This window comes from Mirounga angustirostris, unplaced genomic scaffold (assembly GCF_029215605.1).
Source record: "Mirounga angustirostris isolate CCGP_5_RB_7025 unplaced genomic scaffold, mMirAng1.0.hap1 SCAF_10, whole genome shotgun sequence".
NCBI classification, from domain to species: Eukaryota; Metazoa; Chordata; class Mammalia; order Carnivora; family Phocidae; genus Mirounga; species Mirounga angustirostris.
In genome coordinates, this window is record NW_026991718.1 from 124,520,008 (window position 1) to 124,547,755 (window position 27,748).

The window sequence follows — 27,748 nt, forward strand, 5'->3', positions numbered from 1 at the left end:
ATGTTGGCATTTCCAGGTGGGCAGTGAGAGGGAGCAGCAGGGGACATGGCCTTCTCCATACCTGGAACCTTTCTCTCTTGGCGCTCATCCCCAGGCTGGGCCTGTGACAGCCAGCAGAGGGCGTCTGATACTGCCAAGTTTCTAAGGCCTTTGACAACATGACCCCAGGGCCTGGGTCAAGGGAAATTAGCACTCCCCCTTCCCCATCTCTCTTCTTCGAAGTCGTGGAATCTTTCTTGCATAGGAGAAAAGTCAACGTTAATATTTCTTTTTTTTTTTTTTTTTTAAGATTTTTTATTTATTTATTTGACAGAGAGATAGCGAGAGCAGGAACACAAGCAGGGGGAGAGGGAGAGGGAGAAGCAGGCTCTCCGTGGAGCAGGGAGCCCGATGCGGGGCTCGATCCCAGGACCCTGGGATCATGACCTGAGCCAAAGGCAGACGCTTAACGACTGAGCCACCCAGGCGCCCCCAACGTTAATATTTCTGACTCTGGGAAAATCCCATAGTCCTCTCTGAACCTCAGGTTTCTCATCTGTAAAATGGGCATAATAATGATCCCTTTGCCTACATCAACAGGGCTCTTGAGATAGAAGTGGGGAGCAGGTACCACCATGTAGAGGTTCCAGCTGCATGTTTTTCAGTCTCTAGACCAAAGAGTAAAAGGATCCTGAGGCTAAGTGTGGGATTGTCAGCAGGGCTGGAATTAGTCTTTTTTCTGTCCTTTTAGACCTGGCACCCACCAGGTAATCTGGTGATGGGTTCCAGAAAAGAGTCTGGGCCTCAGAGAAACTAACAACCTCTCCATCCTCTTTTCTGTCCTTCAAAAATATCAAATTTGTCCCTACCCCAGTGCCTTTGCACTTACAATTTCTCTGGCCTGGAATGTTCTTTCCCTTTCTCTTTGCACGCCTGGCTCCTGCTCATCTTTTGGGTCTCCATTCAAATGACATCTCCTTAGAGAGGTCTCCTCTGGCCACCCCATCTCTACGTGAAATTATCCTGTTTATTTATTAACTTGTTTCTAGAATGTAAGCTCCATGAGGAGCTCGTGTGTCCCTTTCACCACTATACTTACCAGAGCCCAGCACAGGGCTTGTCGTGTAGGACGTGCTCGGTAAATATTTGTTGAGTACATGAATGAAATGTCAGCGAGAAATAAGGACGTATCAAAATGGAGCTGGACGCTTCTTCCATGTGTCTCTCACATGGAGTGAGGAAAGTTCTGTTATTCCCCTTGAAAGGAAAAGAAAAACGAAGTGCAGGGAGACTTAGGGATTTGTTTGATGTCACACAGCTACTAAGTGGTGGAATCAGAACGGAAACATAGATCTTTCTGGCGTCCAGGTGTCTATTCTTTCCAGTATGTCCCACTTGCATCCCCTGGGCACTAGGGGTACCCATAAAGGTTGCTGGTGTCCCACCGTGAGCACCCACTGTAAATACCTGAAGGCATTCCCCCCTCAGCCCAAGCAGGAGGCAGGCTGGAGGCTCTAAGGGAAGGAGCAGCCCTCCGCCAGTGACAGCTGACAGCAGAGGAGAAACACCCAGACTTCCTCGGGGTGGGGGTAGGGGAGACCCTGAGGCGTGTTCTTCACCATCTTCCAGGAGTTCCGCAGCAGCCGTATGTGCTTACTGATGCACCTGAATCGGCTTCTTCCCCTTTCTTCTCTAGCTTCCCCACGCCCCTATTGGTGCTTCCTGGGATCGCCTCCCATACATCACCACACTTAAATCCCTCTCAGCCTTGGCTTCATCCCAGCAGTATTGCTACATAACAAATGACCACACATGAAGTGGCTTAAAACAACACACATTTCTGATCTCATGGTTTTTGTGGGTCAGGAGGCTGGATATGGATCCTCCGACTTCTCTGCTTCAGAGTCTCTGACGGGTTACAATCGAGGTATGGGCGGTGGCTGGAGCCTCACCTGAAGGCCCAAGGATCTTCTCACCGCTGTCAGAGTTGGGGCCTGTTGGACTGAAGGCCTCAGTTTCCAGCTGGCTATCGCCAGAGGTCACCCTCAGATCCTTCTATGTGGGCCTCTCCAACATGGCAGCTCGCTTCATCGAAGCAGGCAAGCCGAGAAGGCAGGAGAGAGAGCCCGCTAGCAAGATGGGAATTGCAGTCTCAGGGAACCTGACCACAGGAATGAGACCCCACCACTTTTACCATATTCTGTCAGCTGGAAGCAAGTTCAAGGGGAGAATCACACAAGGGTATGAATGCCATGATTCACTGGGAGTCACTGGGGGCCATCTTGGATATCTGTCTGTCATACCAGCTAGCATGCACCTAAAAGCTACAACCTCATGAATAAGTTAATAAGTAAGTTCCCATGTAATTCGGGAAGTTCTACATCTAGTCCAGGAAGCTCTCTGATGTACACCAGGAAGCACGGCAAGGATGTCCATGGCAGCGTTGTTCACAATAACAAAAATTGGAAACCACCTGATCATCCACCAATGGGGGAAATGCTAAACAATTCATGGCATGTCAATGCCATCCAACAGTGAGAAAGAATGAGGTAGGGCCGAGACATATTGCTGAATGAAAACACAGGCTGCAGAACTATACATACCACACTGTGCCACCCAGAACAACACACAACCTTATATATTTCCATGTTCTATTTACATATATTTACGTGTGTAGACAAATATCCGAATGGTACCCACCCAACTGATAATTGTGGTTGTGTCTATGGGGCAGGGAGGCAGATATATGTGTGGTGGTCAAAGGAGATGTTACTCTTATTTGTTAAGATCATAGGCTCTGGAAGCCAGACCACCTGGATTTAAGTTCTGGCTCTGCAGCTTATTAGCTGTGTGACTTTGGGCAAAACACTTAACCTCTCTGAATCTCCATTTCATCACCTCTAAAAGCAGAAGAATAATACCATCTATCTCGTATACTTTTGTGAGGTTTATTCTTCTTTAAAGAAGAAGAATAATTACTTATTTAGAGAGAGAGATAGAGTGCAAGCAGGGGGAGGGGCAGAGGGAGAGAGAGAAGCTCAAGCAGACTCCCCATGGAGCACAGAGCCCGATGCAGGGCTCAATCCCAGAACCCTGAGATCACCACCTGAGCTGAAACCAAGAGTCAGGCGCTTAACCGACTGCCACACCCAGGTGCCCCCTTTTGTGAGGTTTAAATAAGATGATGTGCATAAAGCTTTCAGAGAGTTTGGGGCACATCTAATGGTGTTCTAGAGCCAGCCCACTCCAGCTCCGAAGAGCCAATTGCGGGCCTCTCTGCCCCACTCCCAGGACACTCCCAGCACATCACAGGCACCCAACAGACACTAGCTGTTCTTATCTTCTCTGCTCTAATTTTCGTAAGGACAAGGATTCACGTGTTACTTGTGCAATTTAAGAAAACGTGGGGGTGAGTCACTGCCTAACGCCACAAGGCAGCTCTGTGTGTGGGAAAGGGAGCTGGGGTGGGACTGGGTGATGGGTGAGGCCGGTGATGGCCCTCGGGGACGAGCGCAAACACCTTTGGGGAGCGGGTGGAGAGGTGGCGGGAGTGTGGGTCCGCTCCACGCAGCTGGTGACTCACACACCCCGGCTGCTTAAGTTGAAATACTTGGCCTGGGAATGTATCTCTTCCTGCTTTGTGGCTTTCCCTTTGGCTACCAGTCTGGCCCAGAGCAGGCTGCTCCCAGCACCTACCCGTTCCCTTCTGCAAGCCCCAAATCTTCAGGAAGGAGCCAAGAACAGAGAGTACACAGTCCTACCTCCAGAGACCCGGTCATTGAACGGATTTTTACCGAGTGCTTACTCTGTGCCAGGCACTGCTTCAGGCACTGGAAATACCTGTGGAGGACCAGACACATAGTATGGAGTTTACATCCTTGCGGGGACCATATGAAACACACCGCAAGTAACAAAGAGACAGCTAAATCTATAAATGCATAGGTAAGCGAATAAAGGATATTGATAAGAGTATTTACAGAGGCTAGATAACAACTTGATATGATAGATCAGGGGTCAGCAAACATTTTAGTTAAAGAGCCAGATAGTAAATATTTCAGATTTTTGTGGGCCACGCAGTCCCTTGCCTCAACTACTCAAATCTGCCATCAGAGACAATACTTAAACTAACAGGCATGGCAATGTTCCAGTAAAATTCTGCTCATAAAACCAGGCAGCAGGCCAGATTTGGCCCACAGATTGAAGCTTGTCCACTCCTGAGATGGAGTGAAACTGGCTGGGATGGGACAATATGAGGTAAGGTGGTCAGGAAAGGCTTCTCTGAGGAGGTGACATTTGAGCTCATCCCTAAAGGATGCAAAGAAGCTCTCCATGCCAAGACTTGAAGGAAGTGTGTTCCAGGATGTGGGAACAGCAAGAGCATTGCCCCAAGGTGCAAACCAGCCTGGTGCATCTGAGGAGGTTAAGCCCATGCAGAGCGGGCATAGTGAGGGAGGGAGAGGTTGGCTTTGTGACCCAGGGCACATCATCAATCAGGGTCCTGGCAGGAAAGAGATGGTAGTCTTAAAGGGGAAACGAAAGAGAGTTTAATGAAGGTACAGAGGTGGGGACTTGTAAAGGGAAGGATGGTGAGGCTCTCAGAGACTACCACCCTTGGAAGCTGTACCGTTCTAGAACCCGGGGACATCTACAGCCACCATGAGGGGGCCACCCAGCCAGACAGGAGCTGTGGCTGCTGGTAATGGAATGTAGCCTCCGCCAAGTAGCCCAGACAGCTGCAGGAACAAATATCCTGACATCTCTCTCCTCTCCCACTTTGGCTCGCAGGCCAGTGCCTCCCATTGGCTGAGCCCGACTAGAAGTCAGAGCCCAGGGGAGCCAGGGTGATACAATTCATGGAGGTACGAATTCCTGGGAAAGAGAAGGGCAGAGAATGATCTGGAGGGGACAACAGGGAATACTAAGCCCACAGGGGAGAGAGCTGGGGTTTTACTAGAACTTCGATGCGGATGCAGTTGCCAGATAAAATATGGATTACTCAGTTCCATTTGAATTTCAGATAAGCAACAAATATAGGTTTAGTATAAGTATGTTTAGTATAAGAATGTCCCAAGGACGTACTTAGACTAAACCCATATTTGTTATTTATCTGAAATTCAAATGGAACCGGGTGTCATGTATTTTTATTTGCTAAACCCTGGTGACCCTGGATGGGAAATCCCCAAAGGAATTTGAAACAAAAGAGTAACATAATATAATTTAGGATTTAATAAATACTTTGCTTATAAAAATCAAGAAAATTTTAGATGGCTAAATGTAAGAGGATTCAGGGGACATATAAATAAGTTCCGGGAAAATTTAAACACATTCACCACGTGAAGTTTCCATCCACCAGGGAAAGCAGTGGATGCAGATGAGAGCCCGGGCTGACCCCCAACTGGCCAGGAGGAACCTCGAGTTGTCTCTGCACTTGCTTGTCTTCACTGTGCCGAGGCCTTTCCTGCTTCTTGAGGCCTCTTATGCCCAATATCGGCAGTCCTTCCTTTCCACACCCCCACGTGGAAAGTAGGTCACATGGGTTGTTATGACGCAGTCATCCTGCAGGTGTAGAAACGGAGGCTCAGAGAGGTGAAGCAATCTACCCAAGGTCACACAGGAAGGCAGCAGGAGGACCACGGTCTGCACGGCTCCCAAGCTCCTCCCCCTCTGCCTTGCTGCTCTCTCTTCTGCCCAGCGGCCAGCGTGCCGTAGGCCTGTCTATCCGCGCTGGGTGGGCGCTCACAGACTCGGGTCTCGGGAGCAGGACGGGGGCCCCAGGGGCAGCCGCCGGCCTCCGTGCCTGTCGTATCTACGCTGGAGCCGGGCGTGCAGGTGGCGGACCCTCCTAGCCTCCTGGGCGGAGAAGAAGGAGGCGGCGATGGTGTGTCGCAGGCGCCGGGCGTAGGTCTCCAGCAGGACGGTGGCGCCAGCCGCCAGCTGCAGGGCCCCGGCGGCCAGGGGGGCGGCCGTGTGGGGGCGCCGGGCGGGCAGCAGTGGGCAGCCCGGGGAGGTGAAGCGGAGCTCCCACTGGAAGGCGTTGTGAGCCGAGAGGAAAGGGCTCTCCAGAGGCGGCTGGTTGAAGAGGAAGGGGATGAAGCCCAGGACCGTGTATGAGGCCTTCAAAGATGGGGAAAAGGCCAAGTGAACAGACAGACACTGCAGCCATTCCCTGCCCCCCACCACTCGCGGCCGCTGGCCCCCCTCTGTAAGATGGGCACAGAAGTAACCCAGCCTCCTGCCTCCTGGGCACCGAGGAGTAGCAAATGACATCAGGAGTCTGAAGCAGGCCTTCTGACAAACAAAAAGCACAGTGCTATTACATTCGGAACACAACGCTTTAGAGAAAACAAACAGTGCTACGGGCATTTACTCTTTGCTAAGCCCTTAGTGAATACCTTAGATGTCTTTTTCATCAAATACACACGATCCTCTGAGTTTGAGCCCAGAATGAGCCCCACTGAAAAGATGGGAAGCCTAAGGTCACACTAGGATGTGGCCAACCCCAGGGGGTCAGTTCCAGCCAAGGTGGGTCCCAACACCCTGCTCCCAAGAATTAGGCTCTACAATTCCCTTGGGGTATCTTTTAAAATCAGAATGAAGGGGCGCCTGGGTGGCTCAGTTGGTTAAGTGACTGCCTTCGGCTCAGGTCATGATCCTGGAGTCCCGGGATCGAGTCCCACATCGGGCTCCCGGCTCAGCGGGGAGCCTGCTTCTCCCTCTGACCCTATCCCCTCTCATGCTGTTTCTCTCTCGCTCGCTCTCTAATAAATAAATAAATAAAATCTTTAAAAAAAAATTAGAATGAAAACGAACTTTTAAGTTGAAGAATACGTTTTACTTCATAGATCACACTGTCCCTGATGCGACTATCAAGAGCAGCCAGGGGCCGATACCTAAACAAATGACACGGCTATGTTCTAATAAAACTTAATTTACAAAGCCAGGAAGCCCACAGGGTTTGGCCCTGGGGAACATAGTTGGCAGACGCCTGATCTAGATCATTCGTAAGCCCTCCTCCAGTCTGATACATGCAGCTGTGAGCTGTTCATGATAACCACTACTGACTGGACCTCTCCCGTGTGGCATGGAGCTCCCTGCATACTTTTACAGAGGACCACATGTTAAGACTCACAATAACCCGGCAGGGTGAGGAGGATGGATCCACTTTGTACAAGTGAAGAAAATGAAGCTAGGACACCTTGCCACTTAGGAAAAGAGTGACCTGGGCGGGGGGGTGCGTGGGAGGGTGTCAAATTATTTTCAAGTTGTTGGGTATCTGGATCCTCATCTGCCACGGGGGTGAGAATAGAACCCACTACATTGAGCGAGTCTGTCTGCAAATGCCCCAGGATCTCCTAGCTTCTCCAAGGGCAGGGTCTTGAAACAATTGCAAATCGAGTGGTTAACACACCCCGCCCCTTCCTACAAGGAAATGACTCTAGTCCCATCACCGCACTTACATCATACTTGACCGTGAGCGTGATGGGCACGGCCGGCAGCTTCTGAGCCCAGTCCACGGCCGCCTGAGCTAGCAGAAAGGCCACGTGGTCTGTGGCCACCATCACGGCTGTGGCCATCAGGAACAGGGTGAGCAGCCCCAGCCTCAGGAGGCAACTCAGCAGCTCCCCCTGGGACAGCCTCGGCCGGGCAGCCCAGAGCAGCCAGGCTGGTGGGGAGGCCACCAGGTGTGTGGCCTGGGCCTCCGCCAGCTGCCAAGCCAGCTGCCGGGTCACGTAGATATTGTCAAACCGCAGGTCAGTCAGGTAGCGATGGAGGTACCAGCCCGAGTCCACCAGGAGGCCCAGCATAAAGAGCCCTGCGACCACCTGCTGGGTCCCCAGCACGGCCGCCCGGGCCAGGGACTCCAGGCCAGAGAAGTCCTCCAGCACCTGCTGGGTGACCCTGAGCATGTGAAGGCGGAACACTGAGCCGTTGCCCTGGGCCTGCAGTGTCCAGCCCTGGCTGCCCGCTGGGCCAGCAGCGCCCAGAGCCCGGGATGCCGCGTGCAGCCGGTGAGTGGTGTTGAGCAGACTCTCCAGGGAGCCCTCTGTGACACATCTCAGCACCTGCCCCGCTGCGCCCATGTTGGCCAAGACGTTGGGCACCACGGTGACGCCCAGCGTGGTGGTGCTCCAGGACAAGAGCAGGCAGCGGCCCTGCTCCGTGCCCAGGGTAGGGGCGCTGAGTGCAAACAGGCAGCGGGCAGGGGGCACCAAGCCCAGCACCAGGAAGACCAGGAGGCCCCAGACAGTGGCCACCGTGGCCGAGGGTCCCAGAGGATAAAGCAGCGAGGACACGAGCCAGTGGTGCGTCAGACCTGCAGCAGCGACAGCCAAGCAACCGCACAGGAAGAGCTGGGTCAGCAGCTGGCCACAGCTGGTTGGGACCGGCTGAGAGAAGGCGACCCAGGCGGCCTGCAGGGGGCCGAGGGCCTTGCAGAGCCCCAAGTGCCAGAACCTCCACCTGCACACAAGGAAATGGGGGGGGTGCTCTTTCAGGAGGATGACGGGTTGGATGGCGGCCCAATGCCCCTGATCCACAAACCCTTCAATCGTTAACGGGCTCCCCCTGAGCCACAGGGGTTGGCAGTCTTCCCCTGTGGGCCAATCCCAGTAACTCACCCCAAAGCCACAGGACCCAAGCAGAACTAGTCAGAGGCTGCCCTAGGATTATCCTCACTGGACTTGTCAGGGAAGAGCCCAGTTCCTGGGGATGTGAGGATGGATGTCTGGGCTGCCTGGGTCCGTAATTCCAGGTTTGGGAGGGTGCCTTGCCCCAGGGAATGAAAGAGTCATGGAGAGAGAAGCGCAGATGAGAGAGAATAAGAAAGAGACAAACTTCGGGAGAGAGAGAGAGAGAGAGAAAGACACTGTTTCCCCTGAATTCACAGTCTTGGTTGGCTTCCTGTGTCATTCTGGACGTTCCTTCTCTGTGGACCTCAGGGTCTCCTCTATAATTTGGAGGCATGGGGAGTGGATCCATTGACCACTCGGGAGCTTTTCTACTCTGTTGTCCTTATATTCATTAAGCAACTACTATATGCTTACTATTAGAGAAACAGGAATGAATGAAACAGACCAGAATCCCTGCCCTCCTAGAGCCTGCGTTAAAAAGTGATGGCAGAGGAATTCGTGAGAAGAGGTTGGGTTCAGGATACATTCTGTTGGAGGAGCCAACACAACAGGCAGTCTGAGAGGAAGAGGGAGATCAAGGATGACCTTGAGGTTTGGTGCCTGAGCAACTGAAAGCACCCAGGTGTTGTCCGAAATGGGAAATAAATGACACGTAAAATCATTGATTTATAGATGACATTTAAAGCCATGGGGCAGGACAGGAGACTCCTCGGGACGGTGCGTTGGTGGGGAGGAGAGGCACTCAAGGACCAGAACCCTCGCCCCAGGCTGGGAGGTGAGAAGGAGGCTGGGGAAGCCGGCCAGTACAATGTTCCAAGAGGGGGGTCACCACATATGTCAAGTGCTGCTGATGGATCAACAAGGCTGAGGACCGAGCAATGACCGTTGGCCTGGAAACTGCCCAAGGGTAGCTTCGTGGCATCTTGGGCCAAAACCTAACTAGAGGGGGCCTGGGAGAGACTGGAAGGAGTAGAACGTGAGACAGGAGCGTGCTGAACCATGTTTGCAGTAAAGGTGCACAGACAGGGTGCCTCGGCCGCTGGGCGGGGTGGAGGGCGCCGAGATGGGAGAGACTCTAACAGGTTTGAAGATGGGAGAGCCAATCAAGAGGGGGGCTTGGATGAAGGGGAGGCCCCCTGGAGCCATCTTTTCGGTGGTGGTGGTAGCCGGTAAGATGGACAGCACAAAAGGAGGGGTGGGTGACGGGCAAAGTGTGGGTGCCAAGTCTCAGTTCCTCTGATGCACAACTGAGAAGTGGTTAAGGGCATGGCCTCCAGACTGCCTGGGCTCAAATCCCTGCTTCACCACTCACCATCTGTGTGACCTTGGTCAAGTTTCTTAATCTCTCTGTGCCTCAGTTTTCTTATTTCTATAAGACATGTAACTCATGTCTGTAACATGGCGGAATAGAAGTAGCATCTCGTAGGGTCACTTTGTGTCTGGGACAGAGTAAGGAGCAAGTCACCTGTTATCTGTCACGAGAGCATCAATACCACCAGGGGAGGGCCTTGGTCTCTTGTGCTCACTGAGGTAGCCCAAGTGCCTGGAATGGTGTCTGGCATGTAGCTCCCTAAATGTTTGTAGGCTGTCCTAGGATTGCTTCTGTTTGCTCAGGGTGGCAGGAAAGCGAGGTCAGCGTTGATGGAGAGCGTGCTGGAGGAGGCAGTGGGAGCTTGAAGAGGAAAGAGAGGGGGGAAACTAGCTGGGCAGGAGGTTGGGAGAGTTAACGAACCAGGGCAATGCTATCCAAGCTGGACAACACCAAGGACCCACTTGCGTCAGAGATGATGAATGAGGGCCTTTCTGGCCCCTGAGGGCATTTTCATTTAGGACTAAACCTCCTGCTATTGTAATAATGAGTATTCGGGGCATGCATGGTAGCCGTTAAAAGAAGAGCGAATAATACAAATGATAGGGGAAGGGAAGCCAGCTCTAAGTCATGCTGGAGGCCAAGGCGTGGGGGAGTGTTGGGAATGACATGGAAAGTGGCTGCGGTCTGCTGAGGGCTTACTCCAAGCCGAGCACGATGGCAAGCCCTGTGTGTGCATTTTCTCATTCAATTCTTTTTTTTTTTTTTTAAGGTTTTATTTATTTGTTAGAGAGAGATAGAGAGCACAAGCAGGGGGAGCGGGAGAGGGGGGAGCCCGATGCGGGGCTTGATCCCAGGACCCTGGGATCATGACCTGAGCCGAAGGCAGACACTTAACGACTGAGCCACCCAGGTGCCCCTCAATTCTTACAGCTATCTTGTAAGAATTATTACTACTCTCCTTCACAGATGGGGAAACTGAGGCTCAAAGAGGTGGAGTTTACCCAAGGTCACGCAGCTGAGGAATGGCAGAGCCTGAGGCTAAGCTCATACCCATCGTGCCTGACCAAGGACTGTTTTCTTGCCTGTGGTCCCAGTGTCCAGGGTCTCCAGACCTACCTGGTCCTGGCGTGGTGCTCGGCGGTCCCACGTGGAGCCCTCATGCTTCCCGAATAGCTGTGGGTCTGGATCAGGGCAGGCAGGCTGAGGCAGTGCGGGCAGGTGGGCAGGAAATGGGGAGAACTGTATTCTCTAGAACTTGGGAAAAACCCTCTTGCTTCTGCTTTCTGGCTCTTAACTAAGCCCTCCTGCTGGCTTTGTCCCGCCCCTGCCTGGGCCCACTTCCCAGGGGGTTGGGCAAGCTGCCTCATCCTCTTCCGGCAAGCAGGGGTGGGTGCAAGTGGGTGCAAGGTGTCGGAGGAAAGAGCGTTTTCCAAGCAGTTATCTGTGATCCTGAGAGCAGGAAGGTAGAACTGCTCCCATTTCACAGAGGAAGAAACTGAGGTTCAGAAAAGCCATACCGCTCATTAGTGATAGTGCCAGGACTAGAACTCTGCTTGGCTTCCCCTTGCCTTCCCCCTCCACAGTTGTGGGCCCCTAGAGGAGCCTGATCCCCAGCTGTGAGCAGTGGGAACCCATAGGAGACAGTTGGACCTCGCTGAGACTCTCTTTCAAGCGTAGTGGCTCCCATCTCCTTTCTAGCTGGCTTTCTGTCTTTAGCTTTGTCCCTCCCTACCTGTGTGACCTTGAGCAGGTAACCCCATCAGTTTCCTCCTTTTAAAAGAGAGAAATGATAGTAACAGTTAACATTTATGGAGTACTTGCTAAGTATCAGACACACTTCTTGTTCTTTTTTTTTAAGATTTTATTTATTTATTTGAGAGAGAGAGCAGGAGTGGGGAGGAGTGGGAGAAGTAGGAGCCCAATGCAGGGCTTGATCCCAGGACTCTGGGATCATGACCTGGGCCAAAGGCAGTGGCTTAACCGACTGAGCCACCCAGGTGCCCCACGCTTCTCAATAGTTCTATTTGAATTCCCTGAATGCTTATTTCCAACAACCCTTTGTGGTAGGTACTGTTATTTCCATTCTTTGGTTCAGAACACTGAGACCCAGAGAATTAAGCCCCTTGACCAAGCCACTCAGCTAGTAAGAGGTAGAGCCATGACTTACAGCCAACAGTCCTGCTCCAGAGTCAACTGGTCAGCCACTGGGCTCTACTGGTGTGGAGGGAAGGGTTCACAAGACTCGTGTTACCTTCAGATGCATCTGGCACTGCAAACAGTAGGCATTTAATAAGTGTGAGGTCCCTGTGTGCACACCCTGCTGCAGCATGTGCCTGGCAGGTACACTTCCAGGCTGATTGGAAAGCCAGTCCCTCTCTGGAAGCAGACCCTCCCCCCCGCCCCCCTCCTCTCTGTGCTTTATCTCTGCCAGTAGGCTGCCTCCTCCAGGAGCCCTCCGCTGTGCCCCCAGGCCTCCACCCTGCAGGATGGAGGGGCCAGTGAGGAAGGGCACACCTAGGTGGTGCTCCAGACTCCCCATCCTTTTCCGTTATAAGGACATGTTGCCTGGGTCACTTGCTCAGGCCTGAAGGAGGGTGTTCTGTGGCTCAGATAGGGGAAGTGACATTCTCATGGTCACACAATCGAATGAGACACTTGGGGCCCTCAGAGAGCCTGACACCCTTCCCAGATCTCAGGCCCCTCCAGGAAGCCAGGCCAGGCACAGAGCGTCTGCAGAGAACTGAGCCCAGAGTAGACGGGGAGCAGGAGCCCCGGGCGCCTGCAGAGGCCAGCCAGCCGAGGCAAAGGAGCAGAGCAGACCGGGATGGAAACAGCGTAAACTGCCGCGTGTAGACCTACTCGGAAAGGACAGCTTCGGCCCTGCTCCGGTTGAGGGTTGAAGTCCCTTGAAAAGAGGTCCGACATTACCAGATTTTCCAATTATTCCAAAAATGCCAGTCATTCCCTTTTTTATGTAAAAGTCTCCAAGTTTTTAAAGCCAGCATAAAAAAAAAAAAAAAAAGGCCTCTGGGCCGGCCAATCTTACCAAGTCTGTGGGCCAAAGCCAGCACGAGGGCCCCCGACTTCCAGCCTCTGCAGGAAGCCTCAGCAGGGCTGGTGCGGGAGCTGCCTAGATGTCCGTCTGCACCGTGGGGGCTCTGGGCTGGGGGTCGAAGATCTGCACGGGAAAGCCAGCTTTGCCACTTACGGACAAGACACTGTCCTTTTCTGAACTTGTGTGGGCTTTGCTATCGTGAGACTACTAATATCTCCTTAGGGTTGCTTGAGCATTCAGTGGAATAATGTATGTAGAGCATCCAGTAGATAGATACACGCTCCTGCCCTCTCCCGCCTGGGCTGACAGCTCTGCCTAAGTGAGCCCCAGGCTGTTTAGACCTGATTATAGAGGCTTCTGTGACGCCCACTGGGCCAGATCCCTGGCCAGGGTCCCCATCACATAGGGAACTTTAGGGCATTGTGCCGGTCAGAGGGGAGCGGGCCCGGCAGGCACCCACCAGGCTTTGCCTAGTTTCTGCAGTGGCCCCAAGACTGGTTAAGGACCATGTTGGTCATTTCCTGAAGACCTCTGGTAAATGTGTAGGATTTGGGAGTTTGGTGGTATAGGGAAGGAAAGGGCAGAAGATATTTTTGGCTTTTCTCAGCACATGTAGGCAGTCACTTCTGCCTACATAAAGCTGGCCTGGCTCTAAATCCCACAACATCCGGAAGGGTCTTCTGAATCATCCAAAATAGAATCAGCTTTTTGAGGGGAATTTCTGGGTAGAGGATTCAGAACCATAAGACAGTATAGGAAGAGGAAGTGGTAAGCCTTCAGATCTACGATCAGCATCGGAGGTCCAAAGAATATTGGAGTCATTGAATTTTATAGCCCGTGGGCATAGAATATTGCCACCATCCACTCAGCCTGAGAATATGGAGAGTTGGCTAAAATCTTACCAAATAGACGATGCTACCCAATAGAAACAGAATGCGAGCCATGTATATAATTAAAAATTTTCTAGTAGCCACATAAAAAAGTGAAATTTATTTTAATAAAATTTTTATTCAACTTTTAATAAAAGTTTTATTCAACTTAATATATCCCAAACAGTATCCTCTCAAAATGTAATCAATATAAAATTTACTAAGGGGATATTTTTTCTTTATTTTTTGTACTCAGTTTTAAAAACCTGGTGTTTTGGGTGCCTGGGTAGTTCAGTTGGTTAAGCGACTGCATTCGGCTCAGGTCATGATCCTAGAGTCCCTGGATCGAGTCCCGCATCGGGCTCCCTGCTCGGCAGGGAGTCTGCTTCTCCCTCTGACCCTCCCCCCTCTCATGTGCTCTCTCTCATTCTCTCTCTCTCTCAAATAAATAAATAAAAAATCTTTAAAAAAAATTAAAAATTAAAAAATAAAAATAAAAACCTGGTATTTTTAAAATGAAGAGAGTCAGTATAAGGCATTAAGGAAGGGTGGGGACTGTGGCAAACAAGAGAGTTCACCTATCAGTTTGAGTTTTCCCTTCACCACTACTCAGCTCCAAACAATTGTTGCCAGGTAACGATAGGGTCCCATGTTGCCAGAACTTCTGGTCTTTTCTTTTCCAAGAGAAGCACAAATCAGAGTTTTAATGTGAAATTTTCTGAATTTAAGAATATTAGCAGGGCACCTGGGTGGCTCAGTCGGTTGAGCGACTGCCTTCGGCTCAGGTCATGATCCTGGAGTCCCGGGATCGAGTCCCGCATCGGGCTCCCTGCTCGGCGAGGAGCCTGCTTCTCCCTCTGACCCTCCCCCCTCTCATGTACTCTCTCTCATTCTCGCTCTCTCAAATAAATAAATAAAATCTTAAAAAAAAAAAAAAAGAATATTAGCAATCAATTAATAGTTTAAAACTCGGGTGCCTGGGTGGCTCAGCCATTAAGCATCTGCCTTCAGCTCAGGTCATGATCCCAGGGTACTGGGATCAAGTCCCACATCGGGCTCCCAGCTCAGCAGGAAGCCTGCTTCTCCCTCTCCCTCTCCCCCTGCTTGTGTTCTTGCTCTCGCTATCTCTCTCTCTGTCAAATAAATAAATAATTTTAAAAAAAGTTTAAAACTCATGAAAGGTGTCCCAAAAATCCTGATTGTGAGATGGATGCAGACCTGGGGACCACTAGATTACAAGCTCTGATTTGGTCTAAACCTTCCCTGCTATGTTTTCTCAGTTTGCCCCTGCAGACCCTGTCTCCACTCTTCTCCTCCCTGCCCTGAGCCCTGGGGTTAGACCTGGATGCGCAGCCTCAAAGAACTCTCCTATATTCTGGCTTCTGTGGGTGTGATGATTAGCTTTCAGTGTCAACATGGCTGGGCCGCAGCCTCCAGCTATTTGGTCAAACATTATTCTGGATGTTTCTGTGAGGGTGTTTTTGGATGAGATTTACATTTAGATTAATGGAGTTTAAGTGAATCAGATTGCTGCCTCATAATGTGGTGGGCCTCATCCAATCAGTTGAAGGTCCGAATAGAACAAAAGACTGACTTCCCCTGAGCAAGAGGGAATTCTGCCGGCAGATTGCCTTTGGACTCTTGCCTGGGCATACATACATATATATTCCATCCTGTTGGTTCTGTTTCTCTGGAGAACCCTGACCAATAAGGTTGGGTTTGGTCATGGAGAGTGCCGGCAGGAGAGCCGAAGGAGGATGTAGAGAAAGATCCAGGGCAGCTTTCCCCTTTCAGAGTCATCAGGGGCTGTCTTGTAAGGAATAAAGGTGCCAGCCCCACATGGGCCTCTGTCCCTCAGAGCCTCGGCTGGGAGGTGCTCCTCCCTCCCTCCACCGAGGACTCACATTTTCCCTCGTGGTTTCCCTTACCCTCTGCCCACACCTTGGAACTAGACCCATTACTAAGCTGTCCTCAAATAACTAGTCTGTGTGCTTACTATTGCCTTCTGAGACCGGGACCCTGACTCTATGCACCCTTATCTCTCCAAAGTCCAAGACATAAAGGACCTGCCTAAGGTGACACAGCATGTTATGGGTAGAGCAAGGAGTCCAAAGTGTCTCACTGAACCCCTCGTTCAGTGGCTTTTATTCATCTTGTTTTTCATCTGCCATCACTGCTTCCAACCCTCTGCCCGCTTGACTCTGTAAGTTCTTGATCTATGTGCCAGACTATGTATGTGTGTATCCGAACCTTCCGTATACCTGTTGTTCATCACTTCTGTGTGTTGCTGTGTTTTCCATAGTGAGCTTCCCCATGTTTCACTTAAATGCCATCACTCCCCACCCCCTGAAGGTCACCTAGGTGGCCTCCAGCTCCTGGGTACCTCCAACAGCAGTGGCCCAAATATCCTCCTACATCGTCTCCGTAGGGATTATGGGACAATTTTGCTGGGATATGAACCCAGAAGTAGGAAAAGTGGGCCACAGGGAATGCAGGCAATGAATTCTCCTAATTACTGCCATGTCGCTTGCCAGGCTGACCGTCGGAAGTAACAGTCTCCCCGGCAGCACAAGAGGGTGTCTGTCTTCTCCTGTTCCATCATCACTTCTTGTCCGCTTGCCTAGTTTCTGCTGGTTGGACTGGTGTGTTGTTGCATCTTGGTTGAACTTGCATTTATCTGATGACGAGTGGATTCGAGCTCTGGCCATCTTGACAGCCTGCTTTAAAATGGCACGGCTGTATCTCGCCCTCATCCTGCTCGCAGGTGTTACGGTACGAGCCTTCCAAAGAGAGTGACCAAGCCTCTTCCCGTCTCTGTATGAGGATGTCACTCTTCCCACGAAGGAGTGGAACCTAGTTCCCTCCCCTTGAACCAGGCCAACTTTTGACTTGCTTTGATCAATAGAATGTGGCAGAGTTGAATTTTTAAACTCTCAAGCCCAGATTTTAAGCTTCTGCTTTTGCCTTCTGAGACGCCCACTGTTGGGTTCAGAGGTTTGGGTTAGACTCCCTGGAGGCTCCACAGTCATCATGGACGTTCAAGTTCCAGCTAAACTCCCCGCTGAGTGACCCCGGCCACACCATGTAGAGCAGAGACAAAACAATCCCTGCAGAGCTCTGTCTAAATGCAGAAACATGGCATGCCTGGGTGGCTCAGTGGGTAAAACGTATGACTCTCGATTTCAGCTCAGGTCATGATCTCAGGGTCATGAGATCGAGCCTCGAGTCAGGATCTGCACTGGGCATGGAGCCTGCTAAAGATTCTCTCTCCCACTCCTCCCTCTCCCTTTGTTCCCCTCCCCTGCTCAAAGTCTCTCTCTCTCTCTAAAAAAAATTTAAAATGCAGAAACATAAGCCGATAAGTTGCTGTGTTCTAGGGCCTGAGTGTTGGATGGTTTGTTATATAACCACAGTAACTAAAACAGGTATTTTGCTTTGTGTTTGTTCTTTCTGACTTCTGGATGTTCCTCTTGTATTCCAGACATGAGTCTCATATATATTTCCAATGATCCTTACCACCCATGCCACCCAGCTTCCTCCCATGCCACCGTGAGCACGTGACTGACTCCTTCTGGTCTCATTCTAATACCACCTCCTCAGAGAAGTCCTCCCTGGTTGAAGTAACTTCTGAGTCAGTTTGTCACATTGTCCAATTTCATCTTCTTCTTAGCCCATATCATGACCCAGAGTCATTTTATTTGTTTACCTGCCCACTGCCTATCTCCTCAGCTAGCATGTAAGTTCCATGTGGATGTGGACAGTGAATGAACACATAATCAGGTTTTAATAAATATTGTTGAATGAATAAATGGAAGAAGGAGTGAGCAAAGAAATGAATGGGACAGACCATGGACCAGAGGGCAAGATTGCTTTCTCATAAATTTTAGTATAGATTCACTTATCAAATATTTACTGAGCACCTGTTATGTGTCAGAAACCATTCTAGGGGCGCCTGGGTGGCTCAGTTGGTTAAGCGACTGCCTTCGGCTCAGGTCATGATCCTGGAGTCCTGGGATCGAGTCCCGCATCGGGCTCCCTGCTCGGCAGGGAGTCTGCTTCTCCCTCTCCCACTCCCCGTTTGTGTTCCCTCTCTCGCTGTGTCTTTCTCTGTCAAATAAATAAATAAAATCTTTAAAAAAAAAAAAAAAGAAACCATTCTAGGTACGAGAGTTATGGCACTCAACAAAATAAAGTTTGTATTCTGATAAGTTGGTATTCTAGAGGGAGAGAAAGTTAATAAACAAGAAAATACATGATCCAGTGGCCTGGTTTAACACTAAGAAGGAAAATATAGTGGAGTAAGGAGATGGAGAGTAATGAGAGCAAGATTTTACACCAGATGGTCAGGGAAGAGTCTCTAGGGAGGTGACATTTGAGCAGAGAACTGAATAAAGTGAGGAAATAAGCTCATAATTGGAAGCAAAGTGTTCTTGGTAATGGGAACAGCATGTGCAAAGGCCCTGAGGCAGGGCAGTATAAGCATGTGGTTGGAGTGCAGAGGGGAGAGCAGTAGGGAAGTGAAGTCAGGGAGGTCAGTTCCGTGGAACCCCCAGCTCAGGAATTTGGCACCTTAAGGCTCTCTTATGCTGGGGTGCCTGGGTGGCTCAGTCGTTAACCGTCTGCCTTTGGCTCAGGTCATGATCCCCAGGTCCTGGGATTGAGCCCTGCATTGGGCTCCCTGTTCTGCGGGAGGCCTGCTTCTCCCTCTCCTACTCTGCCTGCTTGTGTTCCCTCTCTTGCTGTGTCTCTCTCTGTCAAATAAATAAATTAATTAAATCTTAAAAAAAAAAAAGCTCTTTTATGCCCAGAAAGCAAATAATCTGTAGGCCCAGTATTGATTAACACTCTTTATTTTATAGCATTTTCAATCAGAACTATTTGAAATCACGATTCATCTGGTTACAAGTAGCGTGGGTTTCTCTGCGGATGGACTTCTCCCATCCCCTGTTCTCCACGAGTGCTGCTCCCAACCGCCATGGGCTGCAACTCTGATTGAATTCTAAAGTACTCACGTGGGAAGAGGTGAAGCCCATCCTCCAACTTGGGGGCTCCTCCTCTCTCCTCCCCGCTGCTCCCAGGGAAACATCCATGACTCACTCGTGCCATTCTGAGGACGAGTTCAGTCTCTGGGTGCCGCCGTCCCAGCCCCTACTGCCCAGGGAACTTCATCCCTCAGATACGCAGGAAGGGCAGACATGAGGCTTCCAGACCCCCCACGGGCACCTTAGCTGATGCTGGGTCACTCATTCCATATCCTGAGCTCCTGCTGGGCCTGATACTGTGCTGTTCACTGGGGATGCCCAGATGCTTCTGCTGGAAACAAGGAGGGATCAGATCTTCTAGGACAGCCCCCACCAGCCACTGGCTCAGGGGAAGTCTCCGTTGGCCCCCTCTGCAGAAGAAGGTTACGATATTTTGTCTGCCTGAGAAATTTTACCCTGGCCTTTTATGAGGCCTCAATGTATCTTCTGACTTTTTTTTTTTTTCCTCATTCCTGAAAAATGTGGCCTTTGCTAATTAAACATGCTTACCCCTCGGGGTATGGGTAGGGAGGTAAAGACCAGCTGCTGGAATAAGGAGTAGCGGGCAACCACAAAGGCCCCCGCGGGCCACACGTAGGAGAGTCCTCGCTGAAAGGACGGTAAGGCCAGGGCTTGGCCTGACCCCAGAATTATGGTCAAACTGAATCAGATTAAACAGGAAAATCCTAAAAAGCTTAGGTAGAGATGTCAGCTGGGGGTTTCTAGAACTCCCCTGGTGTACTCAGGCCCCCAGAAGCGCAGCAAGGAGGATTTGCACAGCCTCCCTGTCCTCAGGAGGTCATCTGTCCCTCCCCTGTCTCCAGGGATTGAAAGTAACCCCGGCTGCGGTGTACCGATAGGGGTCATATTCAAACAACGGGCACAGAATGGGCACCGACCGAGCAGGACGCACCGTGGTTGCAAACAGCTGGTACGCTGCGTCCCCAAAAGCCTCCCCGAGGAAGGTGACATCTAAAGGCAAGATGATCTCTCCAGAGTGTAACCTAAAGTAGGCCATGGGGGATGTTAGCAGTGCCCACAGGAATTGATGCCCCCCCATTCCAACTGTTTAAGTCAAATGCCATATTCCAGATTTGCTTCCTGTTGCTGAAATAGGGCTCTCTTGCATCCTAGCCATAGAACAGCTCAGAGATAAAGGAGCTTGTTTTTCTGGCAGCAGATCTGGGAGATATCTGGGCCCTGACCTCCATGAAAGAGAAGGAGAAGGTGTCCTAGATAATGAGCCTGTGGGCCCAAGTGGACCACTGGAGGTCACTCTTGCTTGCTGCACACTGGATCACAGAAAAGAACTGCTCGCTTGTCCTGTAGAGTCCTAGCAGCAGGTGATGGCAGAAGCCTTCTGGGAGGGCCCGGCCCAGAGAGAGTCCCGGAGGGGGCACTCAGAGGGTCCGAAATGTGTCGTTGGCCAAAGTGGATGGCAGTGCTGTGATGTTGGCTGAGTGGATGTCGGCCCAGTCCGGGAAGGTGCCCAGCTGGAAGATGGTCTGTGCCCAAGTATTCATGGCCAAGCTGAGCAGCAGGACACCCATCAGGTTCATCAGGAGGCCTGTCCGCACCTGAAATGGAGCCCAGGTGAAGGGAGGGATCAGCTCAGAGCCCATTGTACAGATGGGAAAACCCACGCCCAGAATCAGGAACTCACTCACTCAAGATCTCCCAGCTGCGAAGTGATGGTTCCAGGACACAGATCCAGGCTGGTGTATGCCCAAGACCCTTCCATCTTTACGCACCCTAGGCTGCCCCTTGGAGAGCTAAAATGTCCCCATCCGCCGAGTGGTTCTAGGGGCCAGGCACTGTGCTGCGTAGGTGTCGTAGAGACATGCCATCCCTATGACACCCTCGAAGGGTGATTATCATTACTTCCCCTTTACGGACGAGGAAAACGAGGCTCCGAGAAGTGGGCTTACCCAGGTCACACAGCTTGAAAATAATCTGGTTTGATCGATAACACACGTACACACTCACACACACACTCATACACACTCACTCACACCTATCCACACTCCGTGTCTACTTAAGGCTATACTTTTTTGTTGTGAGGAATTTGTCTTACGGGAATTCTGACCTTTTTAAGTAGCTAGAACAAGTCTGCCTGTTTGCTTTTTCCCCAGGCTAACCTCTTGCGCCATTCAGTCCAAACTTGGGCTGAAAATCTGTTTCTCATCCGGGTTTTCTGGTTGTTTGACCTTAGCATTGCTCAGCTGTGAACTGCGCGGTGAGAGAGTCACTCCCTTTTCAATCCCTTTTTGAATCTATTCCTCCCACAGAAGGTCTCCCTTAGGTGCTGTCATGCCCTTAACACTTCTCTCTTCCTTGCCAATTGCCCTCCTGAGCAAGCAGGGGTTCAGAACCTTCTCCAGGTCATCGGTTTCAGGGCAAATGTAATCATTTTGCTTTTTTTGTCTGTGCCTTTTTTTTAGACTTACCTTCTACGGCGTACAATACCAGTTTTCCATGCCCAGATGCGTCAGAAACTCTTCTCTTTAAATACTCTTATTTAAAGTGTTTTAAAAAATGTAAGTTGAGGGGCGCCTGGGTGGCTCAGTCAGTTAAGCATCTGCCTTCGGCTCAGGTCATGATCCCAGGGTCCTGGGATCGAGCCCTGCATCGGGCTCCCTGCTCAGCAAGGAGCCTGCTTCTCCCTCCCCCTCTCCGCCTGCTTGTATTCTCTCTGTGTCATGTAAATAAATAAAAATCTTTTTTAAAAAAATGTGAGTTGATTTAGGAGAATTGTTACATCAATATTGCCACGGATGGCCCGCAGAAAGGGCGTCAGTCGTGAAGGGAGTACGCCCAGTGACAAGGTCCAGCTGCCTTATGCTGACCTGCCTCTGCAGAAGAGCCCTGGTGACTTCGGGGGATCGGAAGGGGCCTGGCCAAAGCTTTGGGGTGCCTGGGAGGAGGGCTGGGCTCCTGGGAGCCTGGCTCCAAACGCCTGCTTTGTCCCACATTCGTCATGTCAACGACCTCCACCATCACTCTTGGGAGCAGAGCCTACAGGCGGGCACGTGGATCCAGCCTGGCTCTGACACGTCTGCCCCTCTGTGCCCCCTTGTACCCCTCGGCCTCTTCCCGTCCCTCGCGAGGTCTCTCCATTTCTCTCACTGTCCCCTTGTTCTCAGGACGGGCCTTAGGTCGCATCTCTGCCCTCTTGCTGCCTTCCCTAAGCGGCCTCCCCGTTCCACACTCAGCCCCAGCCCCCAGCGATCCACTTCACCCTGCAGCCACAGTGATCTTGGAAAGGCAGGAGTCAAACCACGTCACTGGGAAGTAGGGAAGCTGAAGGGACTCCATTTTAGAAAGGCTCCGCCTCGGCTGTTTTCCTGCCAGGCCCCGTTTACTCTTGTTCCATACTTTGCCCCTGAATAAGCCAAAGAAGCTGTGTTCCCACTTCGAGGGGGAAGCAAGAAAGTGAATTAGTCTCTGAGTTCTGTCCTAGCCCCTAAACACCTGATAACATCTAAGAAGAGCCAGATCCCAAACACATTCCAGGACATCAGCTTCCAACAAACCCCGGCTGACGGTGGCATCCATACCCCGACCTCCAGTGATTTCTGGAATAGCCTATGGTTCACCTGACTCTCCCTTTGATGGGACCCTACCGTGGATTCCTGAAGGCAAACGATGTTCCTTAGACCCTTTCCCAATGTGAACCCCTAACCCCAAGCAAGGATGAGACTCATTCTCTCCTCTCCGAGTCTCCCAGACACTCCATCTACTACTCTCTGTCTGTCACTCACGCTATTCAATAAACTCCGTTTTCACTTTCTCTGGCTCACGTTTGATTTCTGTCCTGCGTGAAGCCAAGGACCCTCTTGGCTGGTCCTGTGGGACCTTCCCCTGGGTTCTCGGACCCCGCCTGCCTGCATGGATGGCCCTGCTCAAATACCTTTTAAGTCTTTCCACTGTGAGCCGCATAAGATCCCAAGTCTGTGCCCGGCATGCTCTGCACCCTTCCCCTCCCCCAGGCCTCTGGCCTCATCCTCCCAACTCCGCTCCAGGCACACCAGCCTCCTCCTTCTCTCTCTGTTTGCTCTGTGACCTCTTTCTGTCTCTCATTCTTGCCCACCGCCTCCCTCCCTTCCCCTCCGGTTTATCCTGCTTGAGTCTCTGAGCCTGGAGAGACTGGACCAGGAAATGGTTTACACCAGCTTAAGATTTGCATTCCCTGAGTGCCCCCAGGCAGCCAGTGGAGGGGAAGTGGCAGGGGAAGGCAGGAGGAGGGAGGGAGGAGCGGGTTCAGCAGGCGAGTGAGGGGAGAGGGACCTCTCCAGGCCCCCCAGGGTGCGAACTGCTGCTCGTCTCTCCTACAGATTCCAGGCACGGAGCCGTTGGCTGAACAAATAAGAAAAGAGAGCAGTGCCCAGAGAGAGAAGGAAGTCCCTTGTCCCTGAAGTGGACTCTGGAAAGTCATCACTAAGGCAGTGTTTCCCGAAATTGTCGAAGCATAAGAATCACCCCAGAGTGTTTGCTAAAACCAACCTAGATAGTCCGGCCCTCACTCCAAATGACTTATTCAGAGACTGGGGGGGGGGCGGGTGGGGGGTGGAGGAGCAGGGGCCCTGCCCAGGTGTCTTGCCCAGCACCTGCTGGCCGCCCCCTCTCAGGCCTCTGCTAGGTCGAGCCCCGACTCACCATGTCTTTGACCAGCAAGTGTCCGGAGGCGAAGGCAATGGAGTTGGGCGGTGTTGAGACCGGGAGCATGAAGGCATAGGAGCAGCCGACTGTGCCGGGGATCATCAGGTACAGGGGGTGCACTCTCAGGCGGATGGCCTGGTCCGGGTGCAGGAGAGACCACGACAGGGAAACAGAGAGAAGCCACCGCAACAGATGGAGATGGTTGAAAGCCACAACCACAGACAGAGACAGAAAGAGACACGACGATAGAGACGTACAGACAGAGATGGGCAGAGCGGCCAAGAACAATTGCAGCGGACGAGGAGACAGGTTTAGGGACACACAGAGAGACATGCAGCCAGAAACGCAGATCCACAGGCAAAAGCAGAGACAGAAACGAAGAGAACCCAAACCAAGAGACACACAGAGAAGACATTCCCAAGGTTAGTGACATTCCGGGGCCACAAGCTTAGGCTGGGGAGATTTTTCTAGAACACACCTTCTCCAGCCTGAGAGTGTATCATCAGACCTGGAGGACTCGCTAAAACACAGCTTGCTGGCCCCACTTCCCCCAGAGTTTCTGATTCGGCAGGTCTGGGGTCACCCCAGGAGCCTGCATTCCTCATAAGTTCCCAGCTGAGGCTCTAACATACCGAGTCCCCTGTCTGGTCCTTCCCTCAGCCAAACAGTCCCCATAGCCAGTCCCCGGGCACCTTTAGTTGGGGCATCACCAGATTTTGGAGACACAGAGAGTTCGAGATTGCATCTGTTGAGAAGCTTTTCCCAATTTCTAAGACTGTGTGAATCAAATGCATCTGTGTGTTGGCCTCATTCAGTGGGCTGGTTTGTCACCTCTCCCAAATGATGTATTCATCTACAATTCATTTTGTTCTCCTCTCTACTACTGTATTTAAGATAGGACATTTTTTGGCCCCTCGAGGGAATTTTGATAACCCAAAGGATATACATTTTCTCAAAAAGTGCTAAATTCACTCCCTGACATGTAAAACGTTTTGGTTTTGATGATAAGCACCATTTAGAACACTGTGCCATTCACTAGTGTCTTCTCCAGCAAAAGTTGCCCCAACAGACCTGGCTGGGTCCACGCTTCTCCTCCCCGACACCCCACAGCGCCCCCATCTCTCTCAATCATCTGCTCCCTCAGATCCTGGGGAAGGGTGTGAGTCAATCAAATCACACTTGGCAAGATTTGGGGACCCCCCACCCCACGCTACTGGTGGGGGTGTAAAATGGCATGCCCACTTTAGGACAATTTGCCCACATCTAGCAGAATTATAAATGCACATGCTCTTCAATCCAGGGATCTCATCCAGGCATGTAAGCAAAGGTGCACAGACAACAAAGGGTCCAGGAGGTTTTGCTGGTGACAGCAAAGGTTGGAAGCGACCTACGTGTCCCTCAGGAGAGATCTTAAATAGACCCACCGCTATCCACTCGTAACAGAATATCCTCTAGCCACTGAAAAAGGATAAAGTACATCTCTGTATGCTAACACAGTGTGATCGCCATTACAAATTCATGCAAAAATAAGCCAACTGAAACCAAAAAAAGTGGCTCAGATAAGTGGGCCTGGTATATCACCGTTGACATACAAAGCGTGTAGTTGCCACACTGATTTAATGTGATCAGTTCTGGATTCTATTAAGACAATCATATGGCTTGGTCTTCTTTAATCTATTTAAATATAGACCTCTGCTGATCGCTCCTAGTGTTAATTGGCTTTGAAATTCTGAACACAAACTCTATTTGATCATGATATATTGTTCTTTTCACATGATTCTTAGATTTATTTTGCATTTTATTTATTTGCATCTTTGTTCATGTGTGAGATGGAGTTGTGACTTTTTTCCCCCTTTGCTGTCCTGCTTTGGTTTTGGCGTCTGGGTTTTGTTCACCTTACTCCTGGATTGGATGGCTTTCTCCATTATTATTTCTCCATTATTCTGTGCTCTGAAATAGTGTGAGTAAGGTGGGAGCTAGCTGTTCTTTGCAGGTTTGCTAATTCTCACCTCGCCGACCCTCTGAGGACTGGCTAGTGATTTTTAGCGTGGTGGTCTCAACGGGGGATGGTTTTGTCTCCCCCACCAGGGGACATTTGCTGAACATCCTACAACGTACAGGACAGCCCCCCCTCCGATAATTTTTTGGCCCCAAATGCCAATAGCGCTGAGAAACCCTTCTTTAGAGGGAGCTTAGAACTTCATCTACCATTAGAATTTCTCCTGTGGTTATTTGTCTACTCAGATTTCCTACTTTGTCTTAATCCACATTTGAAAATTTGTATTTTCCTTGGAAAGCCTCCAAAGGAAGAAAATTTGGTACACTTTGGAAGTATTTACTCTGCGTATTTCTTAAAGAAAAAAATCAGGGTCTGACACTTGCGTGCATTTTGGAAGAGAGCAAAGGCCCCTGTAGCCGGGACGGAGCTCCTCGTGGCGGGGGAGAGATTTCTGAAGCCTCCCCACCGCTTCCCACTCTCACCAGCTCTGCCAGGACAGGCAGGAAGATGATGATAGTGGCCGTGTTGCTGGCAAACTCGGTGAAGAAGGCGATGACAACAGTGATGAGCAGCACGGCCAGGGCCGGGGGCATGTTCTCCAGGGGGTGCAGCTGCCCACCGATCCACGCCGACAGCCCCGACTCCTGCGGGGGGGGGGGCATCTGTTCACACCCGCGCCCGGCCCCAGCCGCCATCCCCAGGGGCTGGGTCCAGGGGGGAGGTTAGGATGGACCACCATGAAGACAACAGTGACAACCATACTCCTTCACAGATGGGGAGACTGAGGCTCAGAGAGGGTCAGTGACAGGTCCAAGGCCACACATTCAGCCAACTGGCGTCAGCTTCTCTGCTTCTTGAACTGCTCTCTACTCCAACTCTGTAGGCCCAGGACCCAAACCCCTTTGTTCCCCAAATAATCCAATTGGCTCTAGCACCCCTAAGCTCCAACTTGAGTGAGAGAGGAAAACCGGACCCTCCATGGGTGGTGATGAATGACAAAAATATTAACACAATTGTGTATACAAAATATTCATTAGTAATCTGATCATTATCATATAATAATATATACAAGATATACTATATATCATCTATAAAACCTTTATCAGATATACGTTAAATACAGCACTATCAAAATGATTATCAACAATAAAGATATTTGTGAGTAATGATAAGGATGATTATTACAATGATAATGCAACATTGTATTATTACTTATTTTATCGTAAGAATCATCACCCCTGAGGCTTTACAGGTTGCTTGGCTCCTGCATGCATTACCTCCTAAACCCTTCCTAGCCGTTCTGGAAGGCAGACATTTGTCTCTGTGTTACAGGGAAGGAAACTGAGACTGGCAAAGTTTTTGTGACTTGCCTATGGCCCCCAAAAGTAATAATCTGAGATATATTTCACACTGAGGGCCATGTACTTCTTTTTTTTTTAGATTGTATTTATTTATTTGAAAGAGAAAAAGCATGGGCGAGGGAGAGGCAGAGGGAGAAGCAGATGCCCCACTGAGCCCAACACGGGGCTCGATCCCAGAACCCCGGGATCATGACCTGAGCCGAAGGCAGACGCTTAACCAACTGAGCCACCCAGGGCGCCCCAGTGCCATGAACTTCTGTAAGCAAACATGGGCCTGCAAAGCTCCCGATCACTTGGGCACCATCCTCTGGATGCACCAGTCTGTCACTGCCCCCCTTAATGAAGGGTGATGCCCAGAGCCGATGACAGCCCTCCAGGACAGAGAAAGACAGGTCAGATCGTTCCCTCCCTGGCTCCGGACTCTACCCCCCCATCAGTGTTGCAGAATTCTCTCCATGCTCTCTCTGCTGACTTCTCCAGGAGTATTTAAATACTTAATCAAGTGTGTGCTTACCATAGCCCTTTTAGCAACCCAGTATCCTTTGATCCTGATACACTTGGGTTTTTCAAAGAAACTTTATACATTTCTTTTATGTTTGATAGAAATGTTACTGCTTATCTAGAACTTAAAATTTCATAATGGATTCTAGAACACAGCATACTGTTTTTACATAAATAAAATACTACACCTGGGGGCGCCTGGATAGCTCAGTCGTTATGTGTCTGCCTTCGGCTCAGGTCATGGTCCCAGGGTCCTGGGATCGGGTCCTGGGATCGAGCCCCGCATTGGGCTCCCTGCTCCGCGGGAAGCCTGCTTCTCCCTCTCCCACTCCCCCTGCTTGTGTTCCCTCTCTTGCTGTGTC

At 50.9% G+C, this 27,748-nt stretch overlaps 2 protein-coding genes across 3 annotated transcripts in view; both read right to left on the minus strand.

The window, feature by feature from the left end:
• Positions 1-5,247: 5,247 nt before the first annotated feature.
• OCSTAMP (osteoclast stimulatory transmembrane protein) lies at positions 5,248-19,884 on the minus strand. The gene is given in 7 exon segments (XM_045886272.3): positions 5,248-5,604; positions 5,606-5,736; positions 5,739-6,093; positions 7,437-8,439; positions 11,038-11,102; positions 19,377-19,475; positions 19,780-19,884. Coding segments are annotated over 7 exon segments (1,908 nt in total). The 3' UTR covers positions 5,248-5,454.
• SLC13A3 (solute carrier family 13 member 3) overlaps positions 18,694-27,748 on the minus strand; it is an 80,399-nt gene continuing 71,344 nt past the window's right edge. For both annotated transcript variants that reach the window (XM_054510145.2, XM_045885887.2), the window contains 3 exons: positions 26,007-26,168; positions 23,523-23,660; positions 18,694-20,443 (listed from right to left, as the gene is read on the minus strand). In XM_054510145.2, coding sequence (XP_054366120.1) covers positions 20,267-20,443; positions 23,523-23,660; positions 26,007-26,168 — 477 coding nt within the window. In that variant the 3' untranslated portion in view covers positions 18,694-20,266. The remainder of the gene's footprint in view (positions 20,444-23,522; positions 23,661-26,006; positions 26,169-27,748) is intronic.